Source organism: Cryptomeria japonica, chromosome 4, assembly GCF_030272615.1.
Source record: "Cryptomeria japonica chromosome 4, Sugi_1.0, whole genome shotgun sequence".
Lineage (NCBI taxonomy): Eukaryota > Viridiplantae > Streptophyta > Pinopsida > Cupressales > Cupressaceae > Cryptomeria > Cryptomeria japonica.
In genome coordinates this window covers 711862910-711890092 of record NC_081408.1, presented here as the reverse complement: position 1 = coordinate 711890092, position 27183 = coordinate 711862910, and the positions used below count along the sequence as shown (strand labels likewise).

Sequence of the window (27183 nt, the reverse complement as noted above, 5' to 3'; positions counted from 1 at the left end):
AATCTGGTTGTACTCACCGCCGAGTTATCGAGTAGGGCCCATGCTTCCACCCACTTAGTCAAATATTCTGTGGCTACCACGATGTATCTGCACCGCCTAGCACGGCTGACTTTGAGTGGTCCGACAAAGTCCAACCCCCATCGTTCAAATAATTCCTGCGTGTGCGAGGGGTTAAGTGGCATAAAGTCCTGCTTCAATGGTTTCCCAGCCCTTTGGCACGTGTCGCAACCAGCAACCCTTTCTCGGGCATCATTATATAGCGTGAGCCACCACAAGCCCGCGAGTAGCACCTTCCGTGCAGTAGTGTCTGGTCCCATGTGTCCCCCTGTCGGCCCTTCGTGCGCCTCTCGAAGAACTCCTGGCACCTCCTCCTCCATCACACATCTTCTGAGTATTTGATCCGGTCCCATCTTATATAACAGTCCATTGATCAGTTGGAATGTTCGACTTCGTAAAACCAGTTTCCTTTGTTCTCCTGGTAGCATGCCTGGCGGGAAGACTGAAGTAGAAAGATACTCCCCGATGGCTGTGTACCATGGTGGCAATGCAGCAATTTGGAATAAGTGGGCATCTGGAAAATCATCGTTCACCCCTTCTGGTGGTTCTCCTAACTTTATGCGTGATAATTGGTCCACTATCACATGGCTTTTCCTAGGCCGCATGATAATGGTGAACGTAAACTCTTACAGCAAGAGTAGCCATCGACTAATCCTTCCCTGAATTATCGGCTTGTTGACCAAGTACATGAGGGCTTGATGGTCTACGTAGAATGTGAACGGTGTCGCCAACAGGTAGTGTCTGAATTTTTGCACCGCATAGATCATCCCCAATGCCTCCCGTTCTGTTGTGCTGTATTTTTTCTCCGCTGTGGATAACAGTCTACTGGCAAAATAGACGGGATGATCCAACCTGTGATCTCCCACTTGGGCCAGTGTGGCACGGATCGCAAAGTTTAAAGCGTCCACATGGACATGGAACTCCCTGTCCCAGTTGGGGTAAGCGAGGATGGCGGCAGCTACCAGCCTCGTCTTCAATTCCTCAAATGCTTCACTCTCCGGGGTCCCCCAGGTGTACGGCTCACCCTTGCGAGTAAGCTTGTCCAAGGGGTGGGATATTTGTGCAAAGTTTTTTATGAACCTCCTATAGTAGCCGATATGGCCCAGGAAGGACTTTACCCCGGTGACATCCGTAGGAGGCTCCATCTCCACGATCACCCGTACTTTGTCTGGGTCCGTCTTCAGACCTGTTTTGCATACAATGTGCCCAAGCAATTTGCCTTGTGGCACCATAAATCGACATTCTTTTGGATTAAGGGCCAGCCTTGCCCTTCGGCATCTCTCCATGCACTCTCTGAGGGCTACCAAATGCGTATCTTGCCCGCTATAGATGGGTCAATCGTCGAGGAAGGCTTTAAAATTCCCTACCAACATCTTGTCAAATATGTGTAGTATAATTCGCTGGAATGTTGCAGGTGCATTGCATAGGCCGAATGGCATTCGGTTGTACGCATAGACACCATCTTTGACCACGAAGGTGGTCTTCAATTTATCTTCCTCGGCGATTGAGATCTGGTTATATCCGGAGAATCCATCCATAAACGAGTACATCTCATGGCCGACCACCTCCTCCAATATGCTATCCGTAAACGGTATTGGGAAGGGGTCTTTAATCGTAACTGCATTGAGACACCGGAAGTCCACACAAATCCTTATTTGGTTAGCCTCCTTCTTTAATGAAATGACTATGGGCGACACCCATTCACTTGTCTGTACTTTGAAAATGATACCGGCCTCTAGCATTTTTTCTATCTCTTTGTTCACCCGCGTTGCATAGTTGCAGTTCATCCGGTACGATCATTTTCGTACAAGCTGGGCTCCGGGTACCAACGGGATGCAATGCACGCACAGTTCGGGAGGTACCCCCTTCAGGTCTTTATACGTCCATGCGAAGACGACTTTAAACTCTAGAAATATTTTGAAGGCCACTGCCTTCAGCACAGGATCCCAGTCATCCCCGACTAATATATTTTGTGTGTCCTCCTCCTTTCCTAGGTTGGTTGCCTTCAGCTTGGATTCTTCAAATTGAATTTCCTTGTCTTTCTCGAACTGATGTGCGGGTGCCTCGTCCACTCGGGCTTCCCCCTCCTTATATTCTCTGTATTCCGGAGGGAAGACCTCCTTATCAGCATGCTCCTCTATCTGCAACATGTTGCATTGAAAAAGTTCGTAATCCTCCATTTGCCAATGGAAGAGCCCGTTGAGTGAGCACACCTCGTCTTCAGAACATTCCTCCAATTCAAGTACCCCTTCACTATTTGGCTCCATCGCGTTCTTGCCTTTGCTTTCGTCGGAACCTCATTCCCATTTATTAGAGTCCTTTGAGTCCGAGTCGGAAGAGGCGAGCTCTTCGCCAACATCTTGGGTCGTAGGTCAATGATATATTTCCGCCCTCCCTTCTCCATGGAGAGTGTATTTTTCTTCCAGTTATGATTCACCCTCGTGGTGATCAACCACACTCTCCCCAGGATGGCGTCATAGCCTTTCTTTTTCAAGGGAATAACTACAAAATCTAATAGGAAGGGTTGCCTACAAATTGTCACTTGCTGGGCCATCAATATGTCGAGTGGCTTGATGCCGTGTTGGTCGGCTCCCACCAGATTGAATGTGGGTGGCCACAGGGTGGGTTTCCCCAGCCTCTTCCATGTCTCTTCTAGTAGTACACTCACCCCAGAACCCCCGTCCACAATGGTGTCCTTCAGAATGGTCCCAAGGATGCCCATTTCTACCACAGTTGGGTGTCTACCACTGTTCAAGGCTAGTAACATCGGGTCAGTCGAAGGGCTGACGGGAACCTCCACCTGCGGTGCTCTCGAAGGTGCGTGTGCAGTGCTTTGCACATTGCTGAGGATGGCAGTCCTCAAATGTGGCATGGAGTCTAGAAGGTCTTTTACCTTTATCAGCACCTCCATCGGCAAGACTTGCCCAATGATATTCTTTTCCGCTTTCAGGCGGGTTGAGGGCCTCATCATCTCTATGTTCTTTTGTCCTTCTGCCGCCATCTCCCGTTCAATGTCGGCCTTCACCTCCCACAGTCTCTCCTCCTTTGTGCGGGGGTCGAGATACGTTGCCTTCTTCGCCTGCGCGCGAGTGATTGCCAATACTTCATGTCTTCGCCCATCTTCTCAATATTGAGTAGATTCAGCCCCGGCTTAGGACAGTTTGTATCATCATGATCACCGGGGCCGCACCATCTACACAGGCTCTAGGGGGTTTCAGTATTCTGGCACTCCCGAGCGAAGTGCCCCCATTGGTTGCAGGCCCGACATTGAATTATTAGCCGCCCCTTAGCGTCATACTGCATTCTACTCCGATTGTTGTTGTTGTTGTTGCCTCTCCCTCCTCTTCGGTTACCTCTATAACCACCGGATGATGCAGTGGCGTCGGCTTGCGACTGGGCGGAGCTCGCTGCTGCGGACAATGAGGGTTGCTCTTGCGTGAAGAATACTTGGTTCCCTTTTGTTTTCATGTTGTAGGGACACTCTTTGACGGCGTGTCCCAACATTTGGCAAATTTCACAGAATGCCTTCTTCGGGCAGGTGCCTTTTGTGTGACCTTCTTCCTTACATTTCGTGCACCACACGTCTTCGTTTTTACTCGTGCTTCCTTTCATGTTCTTAAATTCCTTCATCATACGATGCATATCCTTTTGAAGAGCTTGCACCTTCTTACTTAATGATTCATCACTGCTGCTTTCTCCCGAGGACTCCTCTTTTGCAGAGGACTTGTCCTTTTTCTTCCACGATGTTTTGCCTTCACTTTCCAAATCCATCGCGCGGTTGTATGCGTCGTCGTATGAGGTGGGCGGTACAATTTTCATCTTTCTCCGCAGGGATGATCGCAACCCTTCCACGAATCATCTCTTCTTTAGTCCGTCAGCCAGCTGGTTCTCCATCTTCCCTAGTAACTCCTTTAACCGTCGACTGTATGTTCGCACTGTCTCGTGCTTTCCCTGCTTTGTGCTTAATATCTCCGCCACGATCTCATTATCATCTCGAAGGAGTCGAAACTTCGTCTCGAAAGCTTTTTGTAGTTCATCCCATATTCCCACCTTTTCTTTATCCACATCAAAGTACCAATCAATGGCTACCCCTCTCAGGGTGGCAGGGAACTGCACCACCCAATCCGCTTTGTCAACCACCCTGTGTGCTGACCATATTGTCTCACACGTACGGCAGTGCCATACGGGGTCATCTTTGCCATCTCTATTGAATTTGGGCAACTTTTGTTTGCCTGCCATCGCGCTTCTTACCTTCTGCGCACCTTGCCCTCCGGAACCTCCAAGGTTTGTACCTCCCAGGATTGGCCCTCCAGGTCCACTACCACTAGGTACTCCGGAAACTGGTCCGCTAGGTCCTACCAGACTGCCTTGACTACCAGGGATGGCTGAGCCCGACCCGAACAGATTGCTTCTGCTACCGTGCCCCTGTCTCCTCCCGACACCTTCGGCTGCACCAGTATCTCCTACTTCTCTGATCTCGGTTTCAGTCTCCTTCTCCTTTCTGGTCTCGTCCTCTCATCTAAATGGTGTGTACGGTTCTACCGTACTCCCGTCACCAATTTCTTCCAACGTGAGGGAAAGGTCCCCCAGTTGCTTCTGTGTTGTTTCAATTAAATTCGAGACTTGGCCCTCGCCATTTTTGTTGTTCCTTCCGCTCAGTTCCTTTGTGATTCCCTTTAACCGTCTCCTACGTTCGGCATGTTGTTCGACAATCAATGCTCGTTGGGCTGCTTCTGTAAATGATGTTCAATTTACATTCAATATGCAAGTTATATTCTATTATTTAATTTTATTATTTCCTCAATGTATATATATGACTATCTTCTTGTTTGTAGCAGGTGAGAGGAGCATTTAATGTTCTCTATGTCCTATCTCACGAATGCCACTCAATATAAGTATGTAACAAATGGGGCACGGTCAAGCAATGCCTTGATCAGTTATGACCAATCAAGACATTACTTGATCGTGCCTCTTTGTTTATACTAAACAAATGCATGTTCAATGTTATGGAGGTCGCTAGGCAGTCACGTCCGGCCGGCATTTTACTTAGAGAAAGCAAGTAGGCTGGATTCGCATTCCCCATGATTATAGGCAACCAGGATGTCCACCTGAAGACCCCTACCCTAGCAGAGGAATCCCTCGCAGAGCTGGCCTCTTATGGCCTACAGGACCATTTTCCGAGAAAATATTTCGATCACGATAATCTAGCAAAGAGAGCCTATGGCAGGCGGTACAGAGCAAAGGAATCAGTTGAAGACTATTGGAAAAATTGCTCTGATGACTACGAGGTCCGGAGACGTGAATATTCTAGGCTGAATGTGCAACAAATGTGGCTCTTTGAATACCGTCGGGTCCTAGATCAACTCACAAATTCAGGGAATTGCCTCCAAGTCCGAGAATTTGAGGCGGTAAGGCATCTTTTGCCAGGCGTTGATTGGTCCCAGGACCCTATCACTGATTTTGAGGCGGTCATGGCAGCCCCAGCAAGATATACAGACCAATGGTTACATCAACAGATTGAGAGGCTAATTCACGAAGGAGTCCAGTTCACCTACCACCTAATGGGCAGCCTTGATTCTCAATCCTCTGAAGATGAGGGAATGTCCAGTGCACCCAGAGAAGAAATCGAGAAGCCTGAAAAGAGAAAGAAGGCTAAGGCCTACAGAGGGACTCGGACGTCCAAGAGAACAAGAAGGGAGAAGATTCCTATAAGGAGACCAAAGGTCACTTCATCCTCAAAGGACCCTAGTTCGTTCGACGATGTGGTAGAATTAGATTATATACCTGCTCTGCCTTCCCAGAGTGACATCGATGCATTTGAAGCTGATGATCCTCCTGCACCCGACATGCTAGAAGCTGAGCTAAGAGCCATTGAAACAACCGAACCAGGTAACCAAATAGAGGAAGTAGAGATTCCATCCATTCAAGGGATAGAGGTGCATGAACACACTCAACAGAGCCACCATGAGTTGTTGCTCCACAATACGACTAAAGATGACTCTACTGTCAAAGGAAAACAAAGGACAGAGGAGACTCGCGAGCTCGAAAGGACTGAAGGACAACCATCACATGAAGATACCAGACAATTGTTCAGTGAAGTAGGAGAAAATTCAGCTGCAAGCAAGGAACTTGGCACCTCTTCCACCCCTCCGGTAGTAGAACAGCTGCGAATCTGTGATGAGTCAGCTGAAAACATCAAAGAACAAAATGTAGACTTAACCATATCATCAGCCCAGGCAGTACCTCAAGAATGGTTGATTGCCAGAGCCCAACGCAAAGCCGCCACCAAACCACCTATTGATCTGGAAAACATCTTCTCGCGCATAGACCAAGCTAAAACTAAGGGGAAGAAAAAACCCAAAGCATATTCTAGAATGACTAAGGATGATCAAAGGAACCGCACTCTTCACATTGCTGCCCCGCTTGTGGACAAGCCAGCAGATCAGATTACACTAGCGGATTATAGCATCACAACTGTCCCCATTGGACGAGCCACTAAGGAGCAAGAAAAAGAAGAATTCAAAGATTCAGTACAGAATATACTCAGGCAGCTTGAAGAGATAACAACTGAAAAGGATATGTATCGAACCCGTGCTGAGCAGGCCGAGGGATACATTAATCAACTCCTGAGACCATTACACAATGCTTCCAAATCCCACATTCCCCCGACGGCATTGGCACAAAGGACCACAACAGAGTTCAAAGGAGTACGGGATATTGCAAAGGCCATCAGAGAATGGATACAAGGCATCGAAGGGAGAGGAGAGCAAATCCTCGAGGAAGTAAAAGAGATGGCTCACCATCGAGAGACCAACCTGGCCCGGCTATTAGAGGTAAAGAGGGAATCCCTCCAAATGCACGAAGTGGCTGCCACAACTCTCCCCCTCATGAGGGCTCTTTTCTAGATCCATGCGCAGATTCCTACATTGTCCGCCATCCTAGATCCTCATAACATCAGCACTCTTAAGGAATGGTACTTGACAATCACCATGAAAAATGACACCAGAGAAATCATTGACAAAGAAAATGACGCATGCGAAGCAATTCTGGGAAACATGCAAGAACTAGGTAAGACAGTCCTCCGATCAATGGTTTCAGGATGGAAGAATGACTTGTCCGATGATGCAATTCAGCCGGACTGGGAAGAGAGGATAGGATCACCTATTCCACTAGGGACTTGAGTTTTGCTGGTCAATTCCATTCAGACATGTTATGCTTTGAGCGTAATCGTTCCAGCTGGAAGGACGGTTTAAAGCATGTAGACCAGTACCTTGAAGGCATGCAATATAAAATTCGTCATCCTCCTATGCCTCCATTCAGTTTGCTATTCCAATTATGCATCAAGTTCCAGGAATATGTTCGTGAGGAACGTACGGCAGGTCGTGATCTGTGGCGGGAATATTTGCATGGTGAAGATGAATTTCTAGAAAAGGAGTGTGGGGCTGAAATAGAAAAAGTGATTTCTTAAAAGTGTTTTTTTCTCTCTAAATCTTAAAAGTGCACTTTTGCACCAAAAGGTCATGTTTGACTTCCAAGTCAACTAAAATGTAAAACTTTATTAATGCACCTTTTTGGATTATTTTTGAAATTGCTATAATTACCTTTTTGGGTAGTTATTGCTCCCTTTGGGGTGGTTGTTGATATTTGCCTCCCATTTATGGGTATGGGCAGCCATGTTTTATGGATGAATCTGGGCCACTTGTTTAGATTAGATCTGGGTCATTCATCATTTTTTGAAGCCTATTTAAGGGACTGGTTTTCCCTCATTTTGTAAGAAGTTCATGGATTGTTGCTGAAGCTTTGGTGAAATTTACACAGGATTAATGCAAAGTTAAGGCTGTTTTTTTTTCATTGTGAGTGCATGGTCTCCTTCTTCACCATTTAAATTATTTTGTTATGTCTTTCATTTTTCTATAGCATTTTCAAACAAACATCCGACAGAATCCTCACAGTTCACATCATTGGGGAATGGCTTATTGCCTTTCTCTCTGGATGGTTAATCTGAACCTTTTATATGCTTAAGTTCAGTTATTGAATACTCACTATGAATGTAGAAGTTCTAATGTTGTAGTTGATAACATGAAAATCCTATTTTGCTTTGAAGATTGCACTAGATTTATGTGAGCATTATGCTCAAGTAGCTGGTGATGCTTAGTCTAGTTATTTGGAGGTGTCCGTCTGTTTGCTGAAACTGCTATCTTAGTTAAAATTTATATTTCATGTATCTTTCTCTCCCTATCCTTCCCTCCTTTTTCCCTTTTTTTATCAAGAGAATCCGCAGGCCCATTGAAAACAATATCAACCCAACTGAAATCATTTGATAAGAAAGATCATCAAGATTCCAGGGAACTCATCTATCAATCACCTATCTCACCGTAAGTACCCCTTGTATTTCCAGCATAAACACATCAAACCACTGAGAAATCCCGCAGTCAAGAACTGACAAACGAAACCTTGAGGTTATCCCCTTTGATCAAACGTAGAAAACTGCACTAGGGATTTCCTTATCTCAAGAGAGGATAGGATACTCAGCTGGTTTATTCTATTCTGTGTTGGCCGTATGGAGTTTGCAGCAATGCAATTTCAGACACGTCAACAAGGTGCTAATGGTGAAAGGCTATGTCTCTTGCCAAAGGGAATACATGATGAAGAGGTGTGACCTCTCCCTCACACTGAGAGATATAAAGGAAAGGAATCAAAATCATCTAGTGACATCACCATGGATTGGATCAGATCAGAACTGTTATTAAGTTACAAGCAGTAACATCCTTGTTCTTGGTGGTAAGCATGGGGATGTGTTTAATAAGTATGCTTAATATATGAAGTCCAATAAAGTTCTTATGCAGAATTAATAGTAATATTAATATGGACTGCAATATGTATGACAATCATACTTAATTTCATATATATTCATAATACATAAGAAATTAGTATACTTATAGACTAAATCATGTTATTACTGTCAATATTTAAGAACATGGGAATGAGATGTTCCAAAGAAGGGCAGTCTAAATCCAAGCAATAGGTTAAGTCCCAAGATAGGGTGGGGATCAGTAACCCATAAGCCTTGAGGGTATAGACCCAAGATAGGTAAGGTCTTGGATCTGTAAACTTTAAGGGAACCTATTGTATTTGGCCTCTAAGCATTTTGATAACATACATAGACCCTTCTCCCTTAAAACTGAAGTAGTGGCAGGGTCTGATAGCTATATTAAGAACTATGATTAATGAAATTAATTATCTAATGAGGAAAATAAATAAGCACTTGTTAATAAATAATAAATTGAAGAATATCAATGACTGGCTTCATGATTAGTCTCTCAATCAATTTTAGTAAATTGAAATAGATTAATTATGTTAATCAGGTAGGGGACATTACAAATAGTATCAGAGCTTTGATCCTGCCATCCTAAAGGGTAAAGAGGAATCAATGAATCATTCTAGTCAATGAGAAGAAATCTAGCAATATAAGTATTTGCGTGTATGCTCTGTGTTTGCATCTATCCATGTGCATGCTCTGTGTTTTTATGTGTATGATCTGTGTTTGGTTCATGCCTGATATGTTTCTAGCATGTTTATTCCATGTGTGTTTCCAAAGCCATTTCATATTGGAAGTCATTGTTGAACAATCCATGATCATTGCTTGAGGACAAGCAATCTTGAGCGGGGCAGACTGTAATGTCCCCACTTTGAAATAGAATTGAGTAATAAATAATAATAAGATTTAAATATTAAAAATTAAATTAAAATATAATTAAATATAATGAACTAAAATTTAATTAAGTTAATGAATGGTCAAAAGACATGGAAGGAAAAGTTGTGACTCCCTCAACAATGAGATATAAAAGGGAGAAGAGAACCTCTTTTGAGAGGAGGATAATTTGGAAATCAGAAATGCAGATCTGATTTAAATAAGAAGCGCAAATCTGATTGTGAAAGGTTGTGTCCCTTTCAATGGACAGAAATAACGAAGAGTTGCACTCTTTCAAAGGGTGTTAATGGTGAAAGGGTGTCTCTTGCCCAAGGGCATACATGATGAAGAGGTGTGACCTCTCCCTCACATTGAGATATATAAAAGAAAGGAATGAAAAGCATCTAGTGACATTACATCACCATGGATTGGATCAGATTTACAGGCAGTAACATCCTTGTTCTTGGTGGTATGCATGGGGATGTGTTTAATAAGTATGCTTAATATATGAAGTCTGATAAAGTTCTTATGCAGAATTAATAGTAATATTAATATGGACTGCAATATGTATGAAAGTCACACTTAATTTCATATATATTCATAATACATAGGAAATTAGTATACTTATAGTCTAAAACATGTTATTACTGTCAGTATTTAAGAAGATAGGAATGAGATGTTCCAAAGAAGGACAATCTAAATCCAAGCAGTAGGTTAAGTCACAAGATAGGGTAGGGATCAGCAACCCATAAGCCATGAGGGTATAGACCCAAGATAGGTAAGGGCTTGGATCTGTAAACTTTGAGGGAACCTATTGTATTTGGTCTCTAAGCATTTTCGTAACATACATAGACCCTTCTCCCTTAAAACTAAAGTAGTAGCAGGGTCTGATAACTATATTAAGAACTATGGATAATGAAATTAATCATCTAATGAGGAAAATAAATAAGCACTTGTTAATAAATAATAAATTGAAGAATATCAATGACTGGCTTCATGATTAGTCTCTCAATCAATTTTAGTATATTGAAATAGACTAATTATGTTAATCAGGTAGGGGACATTACAGTATAAGTATTAGAAGTGAAAATAAATATTGCTACTATCTTTTGTCCTTGTATTCTCTATAAATCTTCCATTTCCACCCATATTTGAGATCCACATTTTTTGGACAACTATGTTTAAACATGCAAACCAGACAAATTATTAATATCACACTTTTAAGTTGATATCATGAATGTTAAGTTAACTTAAGGAGTAAAATCTTGTCACATGTCAAGACTCAAAAGGGAAATTAAACAAAATATGTGATTTGTCACTTTCATGGTTTTGATGTAAAAGGAACAAATGCTATATTCCTTTGAGTCCCCTGTTGAGGAAGATAAATCCTAAAAATCTCAATAGAAAAACCTAGAAGTAACCTCAAAATCCTACAAATGATTTATGAATCAGAAAATAGCATAGGAACTGGGATAAGGGGATGTTGACAGAGGAAAGGAAACTATGGATTATTTACCATTGAAAATGGAAAAAAATTGAAACCAAAACCATTAGAAGGGAATCATGCAGAAGCAGAAAGCATTGGTAATTAACCCAATTTATAGCAAAGCCCAAGAGACGCATACCTATTGTTGGAGCAAGATCTTCAAAGGTATCAGATGTAAATCGTAATAAGAGACTACTCTTGCCTACTCCAGAATCTCCAATTAGCAATAACTTGAAAAGGTAATCAAAAGTTTCCTGGCGCATTGAGGAATACTTGTAAGCCATAGACTCCCACGTGACAGTGTTTTACAGGACAGTCTTATAGCACTGACTTTCTGCAACACACGTTTAAGATATTTTTTATAATAAGCATTCTAAAGATTTGTGCAAATACACATTATTTTGGAAATAAAATCAATCAAATCATTTTGCAAAATCCCATTCATGCTACCTGCACAATTTGATCTTCTTCTTTGGAATTTGAAAAGAAATCTAAACCACATACTTATCATAAAAGAAAACAAATTGCATCTTCTCATATAAGACAGAAAATAATAAACATCAAAATTTTACTTTCTCAAACACTGCATACAGTAGGCATGAAATTTAACCATAGACAGATAATAAGTTTGATTAAATGCTTTTGTACAGAGAAAAAAGACACAAATCAATCTTTGCAACTGAGAGAGAATGTGAGAGAGTAAGTCCCTTTAAAAAATAAACAGAGCATCAAATCAAACTAGATTGATTTGTAGTCTGGCATTGGAAAGGGATTGGCTGCAATGCAATGTTGGTTGCAAAGTTTATTTGAATTGGCTTACAGGGTAAACAATAAACAACAAATTGCTTTTAATTTTTCATGTCCATTTAGGTCGGATCATAGTTCTCTCTTGGTCATGCAAATATTCTTATGCAACAACCAATGTACATTCATCTAAAATATTCAACACAAAAGATCTTTTTTTGTAAAGCAATATTTCACATTGATTCCTTGATTAAAGCTGAGCACTCTATTTATTTTCAAATCCTACTGCTACTACTAGTTCACAACATTTGTGGAAGATGAATTGATCATATATTCAAGAATTTTGATTAGATACTTCTTTTGAGTCAATAAGTAGAGTAAGTACAATAATTCAAGACTCAAGGCTTTTTGATTGGTTAAGGAATTTCCATTGCATGATTTATCAAGCACTTTCTATTATGTGTGAGCATAGCTTCTACCATGCCCATTCTATTATATAGGTTCGATTGTGCTCTTGCAGCTATTTTGTCTTGCTTTTGTTTGTTACAATTTAGATGTGTTCCACCCCTTGAATTTTTCAAACAAAAACAAATTTCAACGATTAGGAGCAACCAAATCTTTTAGGAATTGAATTTGGGTAAACCTAATCAAGTTACGATTAAGAAAATATATATACAAGATAGTTCTCATGTAATTTCCCCTTCCCAAAGCTAAAGAATTAATCATATCATTTTAAGTTGTGCCTGAAAATTTTATGTTCAAGGGGCAACCTAATAATATATTTAATTTATGTACTAAGCTTGGTTGATGTGGGGTTCTTCCTAACAAGATCATGAGCTTATTCAAAAGTTGGCCGATCCTTAACAAAACCTCTGCCTACTCCAGCATGTGGCTTATTTGTCTGTTAATCCTAATATGGGAGCTTTGGAAGGAGAGAAATAGAAGGATCTTCCAAGAAGCAGAAATGAGCATGCCATCAAAGTAGAAGCAACAATTGTTGAAGTAGTAAATAGTAGATTGACTCAAACCACTTGCAACTCCACGTTTTCTAGATGGGACTCCAAAATGAGGAAGAATTGGTTTGTCTTGTGCTCTTCCCTTGTTAATGGGGCTAGGGGAGTCAAGTCCCAAATATTGCGATCCCTAGTTAAATAGAAACCACCACAAATAGGGTGGTACAAATTGAATTTTGATAGAGATTTGCACAAGATTCCAGAGCTGGCTGCATATCTGGGGGATTGGCAAGGACAAATGTTATGTAACTCTTCAAACCGTTGTTTTCCCCGTAGGGTGTTAGGTTAAGACATTGCATAAATGACAGAAGTACACAGAATATATGCAACTCACAAGTGTTCTATTGATTCGTAATAAGCCAGTACATACAATGATAGCAATATGTTCGACTACCATAGCATGTCCAAAGACTGGAAACAGATACAATATAAAGGAGTCGGTCAGTTACCCGGTGCCAACTGCCGACAACCAACAGGTTAACTGTCGACGCTAACACAATTTACCTTAATGCTTAATTACCCGACAACATCATCCCCCCCAAAAATAAATGTTCTCTCCGGACGACAAACAACCAAAATGGGAATGATGTACAAACAAAACTGAAACCCAAAACAACAAATCACTGGGGAGGGCAAGAGGGCGTCCCTAAAGAAGAAGGGGCCGCTGATGTTGAAGCCAACTATGCCCGCAACCGCATCACCTGATCAGTTTGATAAGCAAGGTCCCACTCAACCACCAACTGGTGCTCCCGTGATCGCTTCACCCTGAATACAGCCTCCATGAGCTCCTTTTGCTTCGCCTTCAACTCTGTCGCAAGGCTGGTAACCCGGGTCTCTGTTGTGGTCCTCATCTCTGACTCAACCACCAGTGCTACTCTCAAAGAGCTCAATTCTCTCTTCACCGTGTCCAGAACCTCCTCTGCACAGGCGACTCGGGCCTGTTGCTAGGCCAACTCCGTCTCCAATGACAGGATGCGAGCGGCCAGCTCCACAGCTCTCTAAGCCTCCTAGAGTCAGTAATAGCTATCCCGCACAACCTACTCAATCTGTCTCACCAAAGTCTGCACTCGACTCTCTCCAGCCACCTCCTGACACTGCCACTCTACGCTCATCTCAGGTAGGTCTATGGTCGGCCATCCCTGTGCCTCAAAGCACCTCTGGAATGCCTCCCCTACCCCGTAGTAGCAAACTCATGTAGGCTCTCCAAGGCTGGGTGAACAATGGATTCCTCAACTATGGAGGCTACCAACCGCTGAACTGCCCCCTCCATCTCAGCAAAAAAATGTGCTACGGCAGTAGGCTGGGTCCTCCCTACACCTTCGTCCTGAAGGCCCATCTGTGAAGGTATCTCCTCCTTGCCACTAGTGGGAAAAACCAGGTCTCGTGGTCGCCACCCTCTTAGATTGGCTGGTACCTGTACTCGTATGGAGTCCAAAAACAACCCAATGGCATGGTACGACATGTAAAAAACTTTGTGCTTCAGCATCAGGAAATCGTGGGCTCTATCCGATAACAAACTCGCCCAATCATATACCGTACCTTTCTTCAGGCCCTGCATCAGTGCAATCATAGGTACTACTGCATCCAACGCCCTACTTGCGCCAGTTAATTGACTCTGCACCAAATCGAGCAAGCACTGCCAGATGCCCTATTTCAGAAATGTTTTCTTTAACCCTCTGCCCTGCGGTGCTAGAATCCTTGCCCAATCGACTGTCCTCAAGTCATCCCGACACATTTCTTTTAACAATTGTGTTTTCCATTCTTGGGACATCTTTGTTGCATTTTTGTCAATCTTTCTCCCTTTATCCGGGATGCCAAAAACCCTCTCCAAATCATCCAGATTGAAAGAAACTATGATATATGTATGTTGAAACTTAAATGACGACATACACAACTCTGGATCATAGGTTTTGATCATAGTGAGCAAGCATGGTTCAAATTCCTTAATAGAAAAGATGGGCATTTGTACTGCGTCATGGACGCATGCTTTGGCAAGGGCTACTTTGACCTCAATGTCGGCTGGGGTTAGGGTCTTTTCCCACCATTGTCTGCACGTACTGCTAGTTAGTCCCTCAAACGTCACAGTGTCTGGCGTGACTTTGTGCGTGCGTGCAACCTACACCACGGCCTTCCCCCGGCTTGCATCCTGCTGATCACCCATTGAATCCTTTCCGTGTTGTTCTCTCTGGGATTCCTGTAGCCTCCTTCAGCAATCTAATTTCTTCAACCTACTAGTTGCTTGCTCCATCGACTGAATTTTGTTTCTTGCTTGGGGTTCAAATGCTAACTGTTCCCAGTGTCCTAACTGTCTTTTTCGCCAATTCCGATATGGTTGTACGGCTGCCTTAGTGTGTACGACGTGGCAAGTTTTGACTTCTTTCCTTAATGAAATGGTGTACGGAATATGCACCTGTAATCAAAACATCTTCAGGAACCATACAGACCTTTCTCTTCCCCTGCGGATGGACCAATTTGCTATCGTACAGTCTTTTTGCCTACACCAATGAATTGTACGGTCTTTTTCCTCTTCTCTGGAGTTTGTGTCCGTACGGGATTGTTCTGTACTAAAAAATGCCTGAGTTCGTGGCTATACGGAGTTGTTCCGTACTAAAAATGCATGTGTCCGTGACTGTACGGAATTGTTCTATACTAAAAATGTCTGTGTCCGTACTAAAATGTCTTTGTCCGTACTAATATGTCAATTCCTGTGTTCGTACTAAAATGTCTTTGTCTGTAATAATATGTCAATTCCTGTGTCCGTAATAAAATGTCTTTGTCTGTACTAATATGTCCTCCCATACTAATATGTCCTCCCGTACTAACAAGTAAAATTTCGTACCTGGCAATGCTTTCCATCAATCTGGCAATGATTTCAGTACTAACAAGTAATTTTGTAGTGAATTGTTTCGTACCGTACTAAAACTAGTAATTCCATCGACCTGGCAATGATTTTCGTACGAAATTTTTTTTCTTACTGGCCCCAGTCCGTACGGAATTAAGACTATTATTTCGCCATTTCCAATGTATGCCGCACTTTATTTTCCTTCATGTCTCCACTGACTAAGTCCCATTTTAATATTTGCCAAAATTAAAAACATTGCTTGTAAAAGAAATATCAAAAAATGGTATTTTTTCAACATAATTTTTTCAAATTTTTTTTTTTTCTCAACTTAAATTTTTTTCCAAATTTTTCAATTTTTTCAATTTTCACAGTCTGGGCGTTCTTGTCGTTCCCGGTACACCTTTAATTTCGAGTCGTTGACCGCCTCGAGTATTTCCTTGTCGTCAAGCGTCCACAGTTTAATGGCTTCGTTTGTGCCAACTTCACGAATCTTAAATGGACCCAGCCACTTTACCTTGAACTTTCCAGGCTTTACTTCATTGCATCCATTAAACTTCAACACAAGTTGTCCGGGAGTAAACTGCATTCTTCGCAGGTGTTTGTCATGCCACGTTTTCCGCCTCTATTATGCCCTCTCTGTCGCCCACTGAGCCATCATTCGTCGCTCATCCAATTTGTTCAAGGCGTACAACCGCTCTCAGAGACTCTCCATGTCGCCTAGTCTATTGTCAATGGCAATCCGAAGACTCGGCACTATGAATTCCACTGGCACCACCGCCTCCTATCCGAACATTAACTGGAAGGGGGTATGTCTTGTGGTGACCTTATACGTTGTCCTGTACGCCCACAGTACCAACGGTAAGTGTTCTTCCCAATCTTCCTTCTCCACTCCACAAGACTTGTAAATCACAGAGACGATTATTTTGTTTGTCGCCTCGGCTTGCTCGTTCACCCAAGGATAGTAGTGGCTTGATAAGGAATGGAATATCTTGAACTCCATCGTGAGCAACCGGATTATATGATTGACAAAATGTCCTCCCCGATCACTCGTCAATTGGATTGGAATCCCGTACCATGTAATGATTTGCTCGTAGATAAACCTTGCCGTACTGACGACCGAATCATCTGGCAGAGCCCGTGCCTCGACCCACTTGGTCAAATATTTTGTGGCCACCACGATGTATTTGCACCGTCGGACTCTACTTGCCTTCAAAGGTCTGATGAAATCCAGCCCCCATCGTTCAAATAGTTCTTGGGCATTGGACGGGTTGAGGGGCATAAAATCCCTCTTCAACGGCCTCCCCACCCATTGGCACGTGTCACAACTCGTCACCCACTCTCGGGCATCATTGTGCAGTGTCGGCCACCATAGCCCTACCAATAGAACTTTTCTGGCCGTGGTGTCGGGCCCCGTGTGCCCTCCTGCCGAGCCTTCATGTGCTTCCCGTAAAACACCTTGAATTTCTTCCTCCAAGACACATTGTCGTAGGACCTGGTCAAGTCCCATTTTATACAAAAGGCCATTAATGAATTGAAACGTCTTACTCCTTAGTACGAGCTTCCTTCGCTCCCCTAGTGGCATCTCTCTGGGGAATTGTGATGTCGACAGATATTCCCTGATGCTTGTGTACCAGGCAGGAAGAACGGCAATGCGGAATAAGTGGGCATCCGGGAAGTTTTCATTTACTCCTTCCGCCGGTTCCCTTGACTTGATTCTAGATAGTTGGTCGGCTATCACATGGCTTTTCCCAGGTCGTACAATAATGTTGAATGTAAACTCCTGCAGCAGCCATCGGTTGATTCGCCCCTGAATGATTGGCTTATTCACCAGGTACATTAATGCCTGGTGGTCCACATAGAATGTGAACGGCGTGGCCAGTAAGTAATGTCTAAACTTCTGGATGGAGTACACCATCCCCAGGGCTTCCCTTTCTATCGTACTATAATTTTTTTCCGCCTTTAACAAGAGTCTACTTGCGAAGTACACCGGGTGATCTAGCTCGTGATCGCCAACCTACGCCAGTGTGGCCCCTATGGCAAAATTTGATGGGTCGACGTGTACATGGATCTCTTTGTCCCAATTCAGATATGTCAGGATTGGCGCACCTACCAACCATGACTTTAGTTCTTGGAAGGCTTCTTCCTAAGTCGTCCCCCATGCGTACCATTCACCTCTCCTCGTCAGCTTGTCCAGAGGGCAAGATACTTCAGCAAAATTTTTGATAAACCGCCTGTAATACCCTGTGTCCTAGGAAGGATTTGACTCCCATGACATCTGCCGATGCCTCCATTTCCACTATCACCCGAATCTTCTCTGGGTCAGTCTTGAGTCCAGCCTTACACACTATGTGTCCTAACAGCTTCCCTTGAGGCACCATATATCTGCATTTTTTGGGATTGAGTGCTAGGCGAGCTCGCCTGTATCTCTCCATGCATTCGCCAAGTGCGGCCAGATGTGCGTCCTGGTTACTGTAGATGGACCAGTCATGGAGGAATAAAAAGCAGAATTCCCCTCGGGCGAATTCTCGATTATGCTATTTTTAGACACCAAATCCCAAACAAATGTGGAAAATTTTATAGATTCAGAATCGGGATGAAATTCCCCATCCGATGAACCTGACTCCTAAATTTTAGGAAGATCCCTAAAAAATAGGGATGTGGGGAAAAGTCATGAAAGTTCCTTCGACAGCAGGAGATGACAAGTTGGAGTAGAATCGAGCAAATCATCCGTACAAAAGATCTTTGAGCTTGTATAAGTTTCTTCAACATACATAAGGCCCCTTGGGTTATCAGCAAACCCATCAAACAACTGAGTCACATCCACGCACTGAAGGAACCTTGGGAATTAGCCGTTTGAACTTTAAGTAATCCTAGCATACGGACTAATCTTGATCAAGAGAAGATAAGGTGACCGTTGGTGACTTTATTTTGTGTTAGACGTGGTCATAAAAAACACGTCAACAGGTTCCTATGTAGATGTTGGAATTTCTTGGCAGAAAGATGTTGAAAAAGAAGTCGTTGTTAAAGAGGAGGAACTCAGAAGATTGTGGGAGGAAGAGTGTATGCCATCGGAGACCCAAGTTGAATCTATTGTTGATTTTGCCTCCCGGAGTGAGGAGGATGCGGATTGCAGTGAGGAAGCGGAGCAAGTAAGCTTAGGAGTAATGTGGCTTTGGAGGGCTCTACAAATGGTGTGGCCTTAGCAAAGATGAAGAGGTTGTAATGTCCCCAAAATTGGGATGATATGGTTTATGATTGGATTTGCCTATTATTGGCCCTCGTAGGCTGAGAATGAGGGTTAGAGGGTCCCAGTTGGTAGTGCAGGAGGCTTATTTCCATTTTGGAGGTTAGAAGTTTTTAGGATTGCTTTTCGTTTGGTTCAGTTTGGCCTTCATTTGACTCTGTTTCGCACACTTACTATTTATAGTAAGTCAGTGGTTGATTGAGAGGGACCCTTTCTATTTTTAGTAAGGCATCCAGATGAACAGTGGACGCAATGGGCTACCCTATGGTGTCTGTAGAATTGAGATATAATGGTTATTATTGGAGTTATGACATTTTAATTATTATTAAAGTATAACTTTAATAATAATTAATTATAAGTGAACAATAATGATTAATATTTGGACATTATATTATAAGGCACGTTTAATGAAATAAAGTCAAATATTAATACATAAGTTATATCTTAATGTTATATTTGCACTTTATAACTCAAGGGTCCATTTAGTATTAAAAGGGGACCATTTAATTAATTGTTTGGACGTCGATACAAGGAGGATTTTGTAAAATATTAAAGTGCAAGCTTATAACATAATAAATGCAATTAAATGATTAAGAAGTCTCTAGAAGAGATCAACTAGCTTTAAGAATTAAATAAAGTGCAAGGTGATGATCGAATTCATTATGATAGAGCATTTGTTATTCTTCATTCTTGAATGGTGGGAAGAAACCAAGGGTTTCCAGCACTTGCAGCCATTGAAGGACGTCAACTCTTCAATGTTGCAGCTATTCTGAGGTGGTGAAATATCCATTGAGGGTAGCAATTGGAGTGGCTTCACTCAAAGGTCACATTTGTGCGGATTAGAGAAGGAGTCAATCAAGGGCATCAAGTAGATTGTTGATGGTAACAAACAGGTTACTTTGGGCAGTGATCCTTAATTGTTGGGCACATTATTTACAGGTCGTACAGCTCTCTAATCTCCAGCCGTACCATTCTTCCAACCAAGCAGTTCGAACTTGTAATCAGTCCCACATTGACTTATATGCAGCAGATTGAATTTGTAATCAGCTTCAGCAGTGACTGCCTATAATTAGGTTTTGATAAAAAAATACTTACTCATCCCTTTGGGAATGCATTTGGTTTGTAAGCCGTTGAATAAATTGAAAGAGAAAGAACAACAATGAAAGGAAGGAGACGTTGCATGATAAATGTTTGATGTAATGTCTATGGTTATAATCTTCATAGATAGCATAACAGTTTGCATGCCAACTGTTTGAGTTAATGCCTAGTTGCTGTAGGTGTATATTGGTTTTCCTAGGATGCATGGAAAGTGTTTGACAATATGTCAACTCGCTGTACAAGTTGATTTCAGTCACTTATATGTATGAGAAAGGTCAAAACATTTAGCATATTATTTCTATTATATTGTCAACCAATCATGCATCATGAGAGCATTCAAAAACATCATTTGCAAGTATTTCAATCACATTTGACATCATTCCAAGCAAGCATAAACGATCTGAAAACAAAAGACAGTAAGATAGAGGTTTCATGACAACTGTTTGACAAAATTCCTTGAGCCTCTAGTCAGCAATTAGGGATCAGAATTAGCATGGGATACTACAGAGGCACTCCCATGACGATGAGGACGACAATAGACACAGACATTCTTCAGAGGATGATAGATGAAACAGAGATAGGAAGGATCATAAAGTAAGCAAGAAGATCACGTACAAGGCAAACGATGATGGGACTTTGGATAATTCTATGGAGCAGAGCAAAGACATTCTTGCGGCAGAGTCACAATAGACAGAGAGAACAAGACCAGCGAAATGCACAGCACAAGATGAAAAGTCCGACAAGAATGGCCTGGGAGAAGAAGAGGACCAAGAGGATATTCGTGTTGTTGATAGTAATATAGCTGGACCACAGAAGTGTGACCAAATTTCTCCTGAATCTAGAGATTACGCACTAGGGGATGATATTACCACGCCATTCTCTGCTGACTGGGAAAGTGCGTTGGATAGAATCCACTTGTAGAGGCATAACACATCGCTACAGAGGCATAACACGCAGCGAAGCATGTGACACACAGGGAATTGGAGGGTGTCGTGTCATTGGATGCTCCAATCGCCCCTCAATCCTCCTCACATGAGGATTCTTCTGCCCTGCTGCCCCCCTTTCCATGTCCTTTGCTGACTGGAAATTCGCAGTTTGGGGATTCCCTACTCTGTTATTGCAGAATGTTGTTGTGACAATGGGACAAAAACAGTCTGATAAGGTGAGCTGGAGTAGAATGCATGGGCCTGACGATTTACAGGCGGGAGCTCTGCAAGCTAACATGACTAGCTCTACTGTGGGACGTTTTTTATAATTTGTACAGAGAGTTGGGTTCCAATCTGGCCAGTTCGTTGCCAGCAGTGATGATTCATTTTCATTGTTTGATGCAGTAATGTTGGATGTGGCCAGGCAGAATGAGAGTCAGTTTGTTCCAGATGTGGAAAGTGAGGCAACAATGAGAATTTGGAGTGATGCATGGAGGCTCATCACGCCTGAACGAGGACATGCAATAATGGATGAGTTTGTGTCGTTCAAAGAGTATTATATTGGGATTTTGTCATTTGTCAACAAGGACCATAAGGAAGATGGTAGTTCTTTAGATTTTCTATAAGGGGAAGCACAGGAGCAGGTGATGATGGAGAAGTGTATTTTGCACCTGTAGAAAGTGGTGTTCCTGGTTATCCATTAACGGGTGAAGTAGTAAGAGGAGATGTTTTTGACTCCGATTTGATTTGGAGAAGACTCATTTGGAGTGTGCTGGAACAGAGTTTGGCAAAATTAAAATCTTCTCAAGGCTTGTTTGGAATGTAAGATTAGAAATAGAGATGCAAGGACTGTTACCATGCATGGCTGTGCCAGTTGGACTTCAAGGGGGAGATTGTTAGGAATGTGAAGCCCAACAGTCACGTGACCATTCGCATTCACTAGACTCTTCATTGATAGCTAAATACTTGTATAAATAGTTGAGTGTAGCCTATGCATAATGTAGTGGATTGTATGTAGATGGATATTGTTTAATATAAGTTATCCCTGTTTGATAGTGGACGTAGCCATTATTTGGTGAACCACGTTAAAACCTCAGGTTATGCATTGCTGTATCTCGTGTGTTTGTTTATGTTTTAGTTTAGTTGTTCTTTATTCTGTTTCTCTGCTCGTATTAAATTAACAATTTGTAAGGAGATATGTAGGTACAAAGTTTCAGTATCACTAATACAGTTTGAAAACTGAAGTAACGACAGATTATTATTTTCATGGCCATGTTAAAAGATTCAGCCCTAATCCTAACGAGGCTCCTTGACAAAGTTAAGTTCTAATTATAAAAACCTTCTTGTGTTTCATTTTGCAAATGAGACTTTGCAAGGAGATAGGTTTTTTTCAAGTTTTGGAAAAGATGGCCCTGTTATCAGAACGTGCTATTGTTTGTAAGATTCTGAGTACTAATCGAATTCCGTGTCTTACATTACTCATTCTCGCCAACTCTAGTTTTAAAAAGCAAACAGCAATTGCAACTCCCGAAAAACCAGCATCATTGAATAAATGCCAGCCAGGCAAACAAGCATAATATCAAAAGATCGATATTCTTTATTTCAAAAGCAAACTGAATATGCAAGTTGCATTCTATAATTATATTGTTTAAGAAACAGTATTTGCCACCGGAGTTTCTGCAAATAATACCCCGCAACCTGGAAATTTGATTGTTTACTAATTATCCACATATAAGACAGCAAAATTAACTTCTTTGAACTTCGAAGCTACATAACGTACAGCCCAAGTGATCTAATTTCAGAGAAGGATACTAAAATTTCAGCCAGAAAACTTCATAACATGTGGCATATTATTTCCCCTAAACATTCATTACTCTCTAGAAGATACCACCATCGAAGCTTCTGCAAGAGAATTATCTAGCCCATGTGATCTTGAACATCATCACCATTATGCAAAACAAAATGTAAAAGAAAGCTGGACACACAGTTCCCATATTTGTTTAAAGTAACGCATGCTTAATGGGCATTATCAGAAGAAGTCATCTTCAAAATTCCAAATGCTTGCATGTCAACGACCTTCCATGAACCCTTAATGTCTCCAACTGTAATTTCTGTGAAAATGTGTTCTGGCATATCCTACCCTATTTAGTAAAAACCATTTTTTTAAGAAATTTGACCCGAAACAAGCCTTAAAAAGCTACTTATGTCAAGCAAATACTTTGTACAGTGTGAATTTATAGTTAAGGTGACAGAAATCATTTCGTGACATACCTGGATTGAATGATTTCACAAAGTCGAAGTTGCGCTCAGGTTCAAGGTCCAGTGAATTTCTTGCTTTGGATATCTGAGAATTGGTTGAGGGAAGTGTAGCAGACAACTTTTGTTTAGAAAAGCAAGCCGCCTTGCTACTTTTACTTTACAGCAGCGAGCAAAGAATTGGAATATGTTTAGCTTCAGCTTGAGATGTTCCTATTCATACGCTACCAACATCGTAGGCTACTGATTAGAATACGTTGTGAACTACGATTGATAAAAAGGAAACGCTTCTCTACGTGGCTAATTTTAAAACTTTGCCTAGCTTGTGCTTCAAGGAAAAATTCCAGGAAGATTGAAGTTTAAAAATGTCTACTATTTTCTAGATATTTATTATTATTAGCCTAGCAGAAAATAACAATCTGGAAACTCTGTTAGCAGCAGCTAGAAAAAAGAATGGAAAGAATGGCAATCTGAATATAATTTGTATTCCAATAAATAAAACTGTACATTCAAAATAAAATAAACAAGCAGATATAAAGAGGAGGCAAAAACAGTTGTAAACTGTTATACAAAACTGTCGGAACAGAAAAACTTAATAAATAAATTAATGAAAAATTAATCTAAATAAAACTAAACCCGTGAAGAGAAATAAACCCGTGAAGAGATATTAACATCCCCCCCTTAAACTGAAGGGGTTAAGCCGAGCATTTCTCTGAAAATCTCAAACTTTTCTCTGCCCAAAGCCTTGGTAAGAATATCTGCTGGTTGATCTACTGTGGGGCAATATTTAAGGTATATGGTGCCATCTTTCACATAATGCCGAATCAAATGAAACTTTGTATTGATGTGCTTGGTGCGATCATGAAATACTGGATTTTTAGCCATTTTGATAGCAGATTGATTGTCAATGAAGAGTGGAGTTGATGAAATATGTGGTGTCTGCAAGTCTTCAAGAATTCTTCGAAACCATAAGATTTCCCGAGTTGCTTCAAAGGCGGCCATATATTCAACTTTGGAAGAAGAGGTAGCTGGAACAGATTGCTTTTTAGATCTCCAAGAGATGAGAGCAAATCCAAGATACATTAAATACCCGGATGTAGATTTTCCATCTGTAGAATCACCTGCATAATCGGAATCGGAATAGCCAACCAAAGAAAATTGGTTTGTCTTGGAGTATTTGAGCCCATAGTGCTGAGTACCTTGCAAATAGCGAAGAATGCGCTTGGCAGCTAACCAATGAGTTTCTCTAGGTTGTTGCATAAACCTTGAAAGAACTCCAACAGCAAAAGAAATATCCGGACGGGTAGTTGTAGCATAAATCAAACTACCAACAAGTTTCCTATAGATAGTTGCATCAACCAATGCTGAAGGGTCATCTGAAGAGAGCTTAAGATTTTGCTCCATAGGAGTACTAAGGGGTTTACAATCAGCCATGCCAAACTTATGCAAAAGTTCACCAATATATTTTTGTTGGGTGATAAAAATAAAATGAGGTGTTTGAGTTACCTCAATACCCAAATAGTAATGAAGATGGCCCAAATCAGTCATATCAAAACCTTGCTTCAGTTGTTCTTTCACATTTTGAATATTATTCTCATCGGGACCAGTGATAAATAAATCATCCACATAAACAATAAGATAGACAATAATCTTATCAAGTTTTTTAACAAAAAGTGTGGCATCATCAAATTCAAAATGCTGAAAATTCAACTTTAAAAGATACTTAGTAGGTTTTTCATACCAGGCTCAAGGAGCTTGTTTCAAACCATATAATGATTTGACAAGCTTGCATACCCGATGTTCTTTTCCATTGACTGCATACCCATCTGGTTGAGTCATATAAACTGATTCTTTGAGATCACCATTTAAGAATGTCGTTTTAACATCCATTTGGTGAATTTTCCACCCATATTGAGTTGTAAGGGCCAACAAAGCACGAATGGTGATCCATTTTGTTGTAGGTGCAAAGGTTTCATCATAATCTATCCCCTCCTTTTGAGCATAACCTTTGGCAACAAGTTGGGCTTTGTGTTTGTCAAGTGTACCATCTGCTTTATATTTATTCCTGAAAATCCACTTGCAGCCAATAGGTTTACAACCAAGTGGAGGATCAACCAACTGCCATGTGCCATTTTTCAAAAGAGCATCATACTCATCTTGCATAGCTTTCCTCCATACTGTAATATTTTTGGCTTCATTATAGGATGATGGTTCAGAGTCAATTATGAGATTGAGTTCACCAATGGCCTCCAAGTTATATGCACTATTGGTTTGAGCTTGGATCCTTGCTTTATAAGAGCTTCTTGTACCTGTTTTACCTATTTCATCAGGTCTTAAATCTTTCAATGTTTGTTGGACTTGTTTTGCCCACTTATGAGAAGACTTTGGTTGCACAAAAGATGTGACCATTTCATTACTAGATGTTGTATCAGTGGTTAATAGTTCAGAGAGTTCAAGCTCATCATGATGGGCTTCTTCTTGGTCATTTATTGATGGAGCAACATGAATTAGATCACTTGGAGATATAGATTCTATATGTGGAATCTCACAAGATTTTTCTATCAAAGGAGACAAATTTGTAATTGTATCAGGCTGTTTGAATTTACATTCATCATTTTCAGCAATGTTGGAGGTTTCAACAAATACAACATCACATGCAATAAAGAAAGTTTTGTTGACTTCATCATACAACCGATATGCTTTGGAAGATTCTGAATAACCAAGAAAAATACACTTAATACTGTGATGTTGTAACTTACTTCTTTTGTCCTTGGGAATTAAAGCATAGCAAGTGGAACCAAAAATGCCGAGATGTCGAACAGAAGGAGGATATCCAAACCACACTTCATATGGAATAGATTGATGTAATGCAGATGATGGAGATCTATTACGAAGATAAACTGCAGTTCTTGCTGCTTCAGCCCAAAAATGTAAGTTTTGTTGACTTCATCATACAACCGATATGCTTTGGAAGATTCTAAATAACCAAGAAAAATACACTTAATACTGTGATGTTGTAACTTACTTCTTTTGTCCTTGGGAATTAAAGCATAGCAAGTGGAACCAAAAATGCGGAGATGTCGAACAGAAGGAGGATATCCAAACCACACTTCATATGGAATAGATTGATGTAATGTAGATGATGGAGATCTATTATGAAGATAAACTGCAGTTCTTGCTGCTTCAGCCCAAAAATGTAATTTTATTCCTTTAAAATATAACATTGCACGGACCATATTCATGATAGTTCTATTCATTCGTTCAACAACACCGTTTTGTTGAGGAGTACCTGGAACAGTAAGATGATGTTGGATCCCATTTTGACGTAGATAGTCCTCAAAAACTAAAGAAGTAAATTCTCCACCATTATCTGTTTGAAGAGTACCAATTTGAGATTGAGCTTGTTTTTCAATCATAACACGAAACCTTTTAAAAATTTCAAAAGCTTCTGATTTTTGTTGCAAGAAATAAATCCAAGTCATGCGACTGTAATCATCAATAAACAACATGAAATACTTAGATCCTCCCACAGAATTTATTGGTAAAGGCCCACATAAATCAGAATGAATAAGCTACAATTTTCTTTGTGCTCTCCAAGTGGAGCGAGAAAAAGAATTTCTATGTTGCTTGGCAAGAATACATGCTTCACATTTTTCAATTGTTTTAGGCAAAACAGGTAAGCCATCAACACCATGCTTTTGCAAGATATGAATGTTATCATAACCAATATGCCCAAGTCTTGCATGCCATAAAAGAACAGGAGATAGACTACCTTTTTCAGTAAGATATGCAAAAATTTTAGAAAAAGAAGTGCCATTTAGTTTTA

General features: G+C 41.2%; 1 protein-coding gene across 2 annotated transcripts in view; it reads right to left on the bottom strand.

The window, feature by feature from the left end:
- LOC131036187 (ras-related protein RABC1) overlaps window positions 1–23723 on the bottom strand; it is a 153665-nt gene extending 129942 nt beyond the window's left edge. The window contains exons 1-2 of one of the 2 annotated variants that reach the window (XM_057968011.2): window positions 23373–23723; window positions 11374–11568 (exon numbers count right to left, since the gene is read on the bottom strand). In XM_057968011.2, coding sequence (XP_057823994.2) covers window positions 11374–11518 — 145 coding nt within the window. In that variant the 5' untranslated portion in view covers window positions 11519–11568; window positions 23373–23723. The remainder of the gene's footprint in view (window positions 1–11373; window positions 11569–23372) is intronic. The other variant, XM_057968010.2, reaches the window with a different exon arrangement.
- Window positions 23724–27183: the final 3460 nt, after the last annotated feature.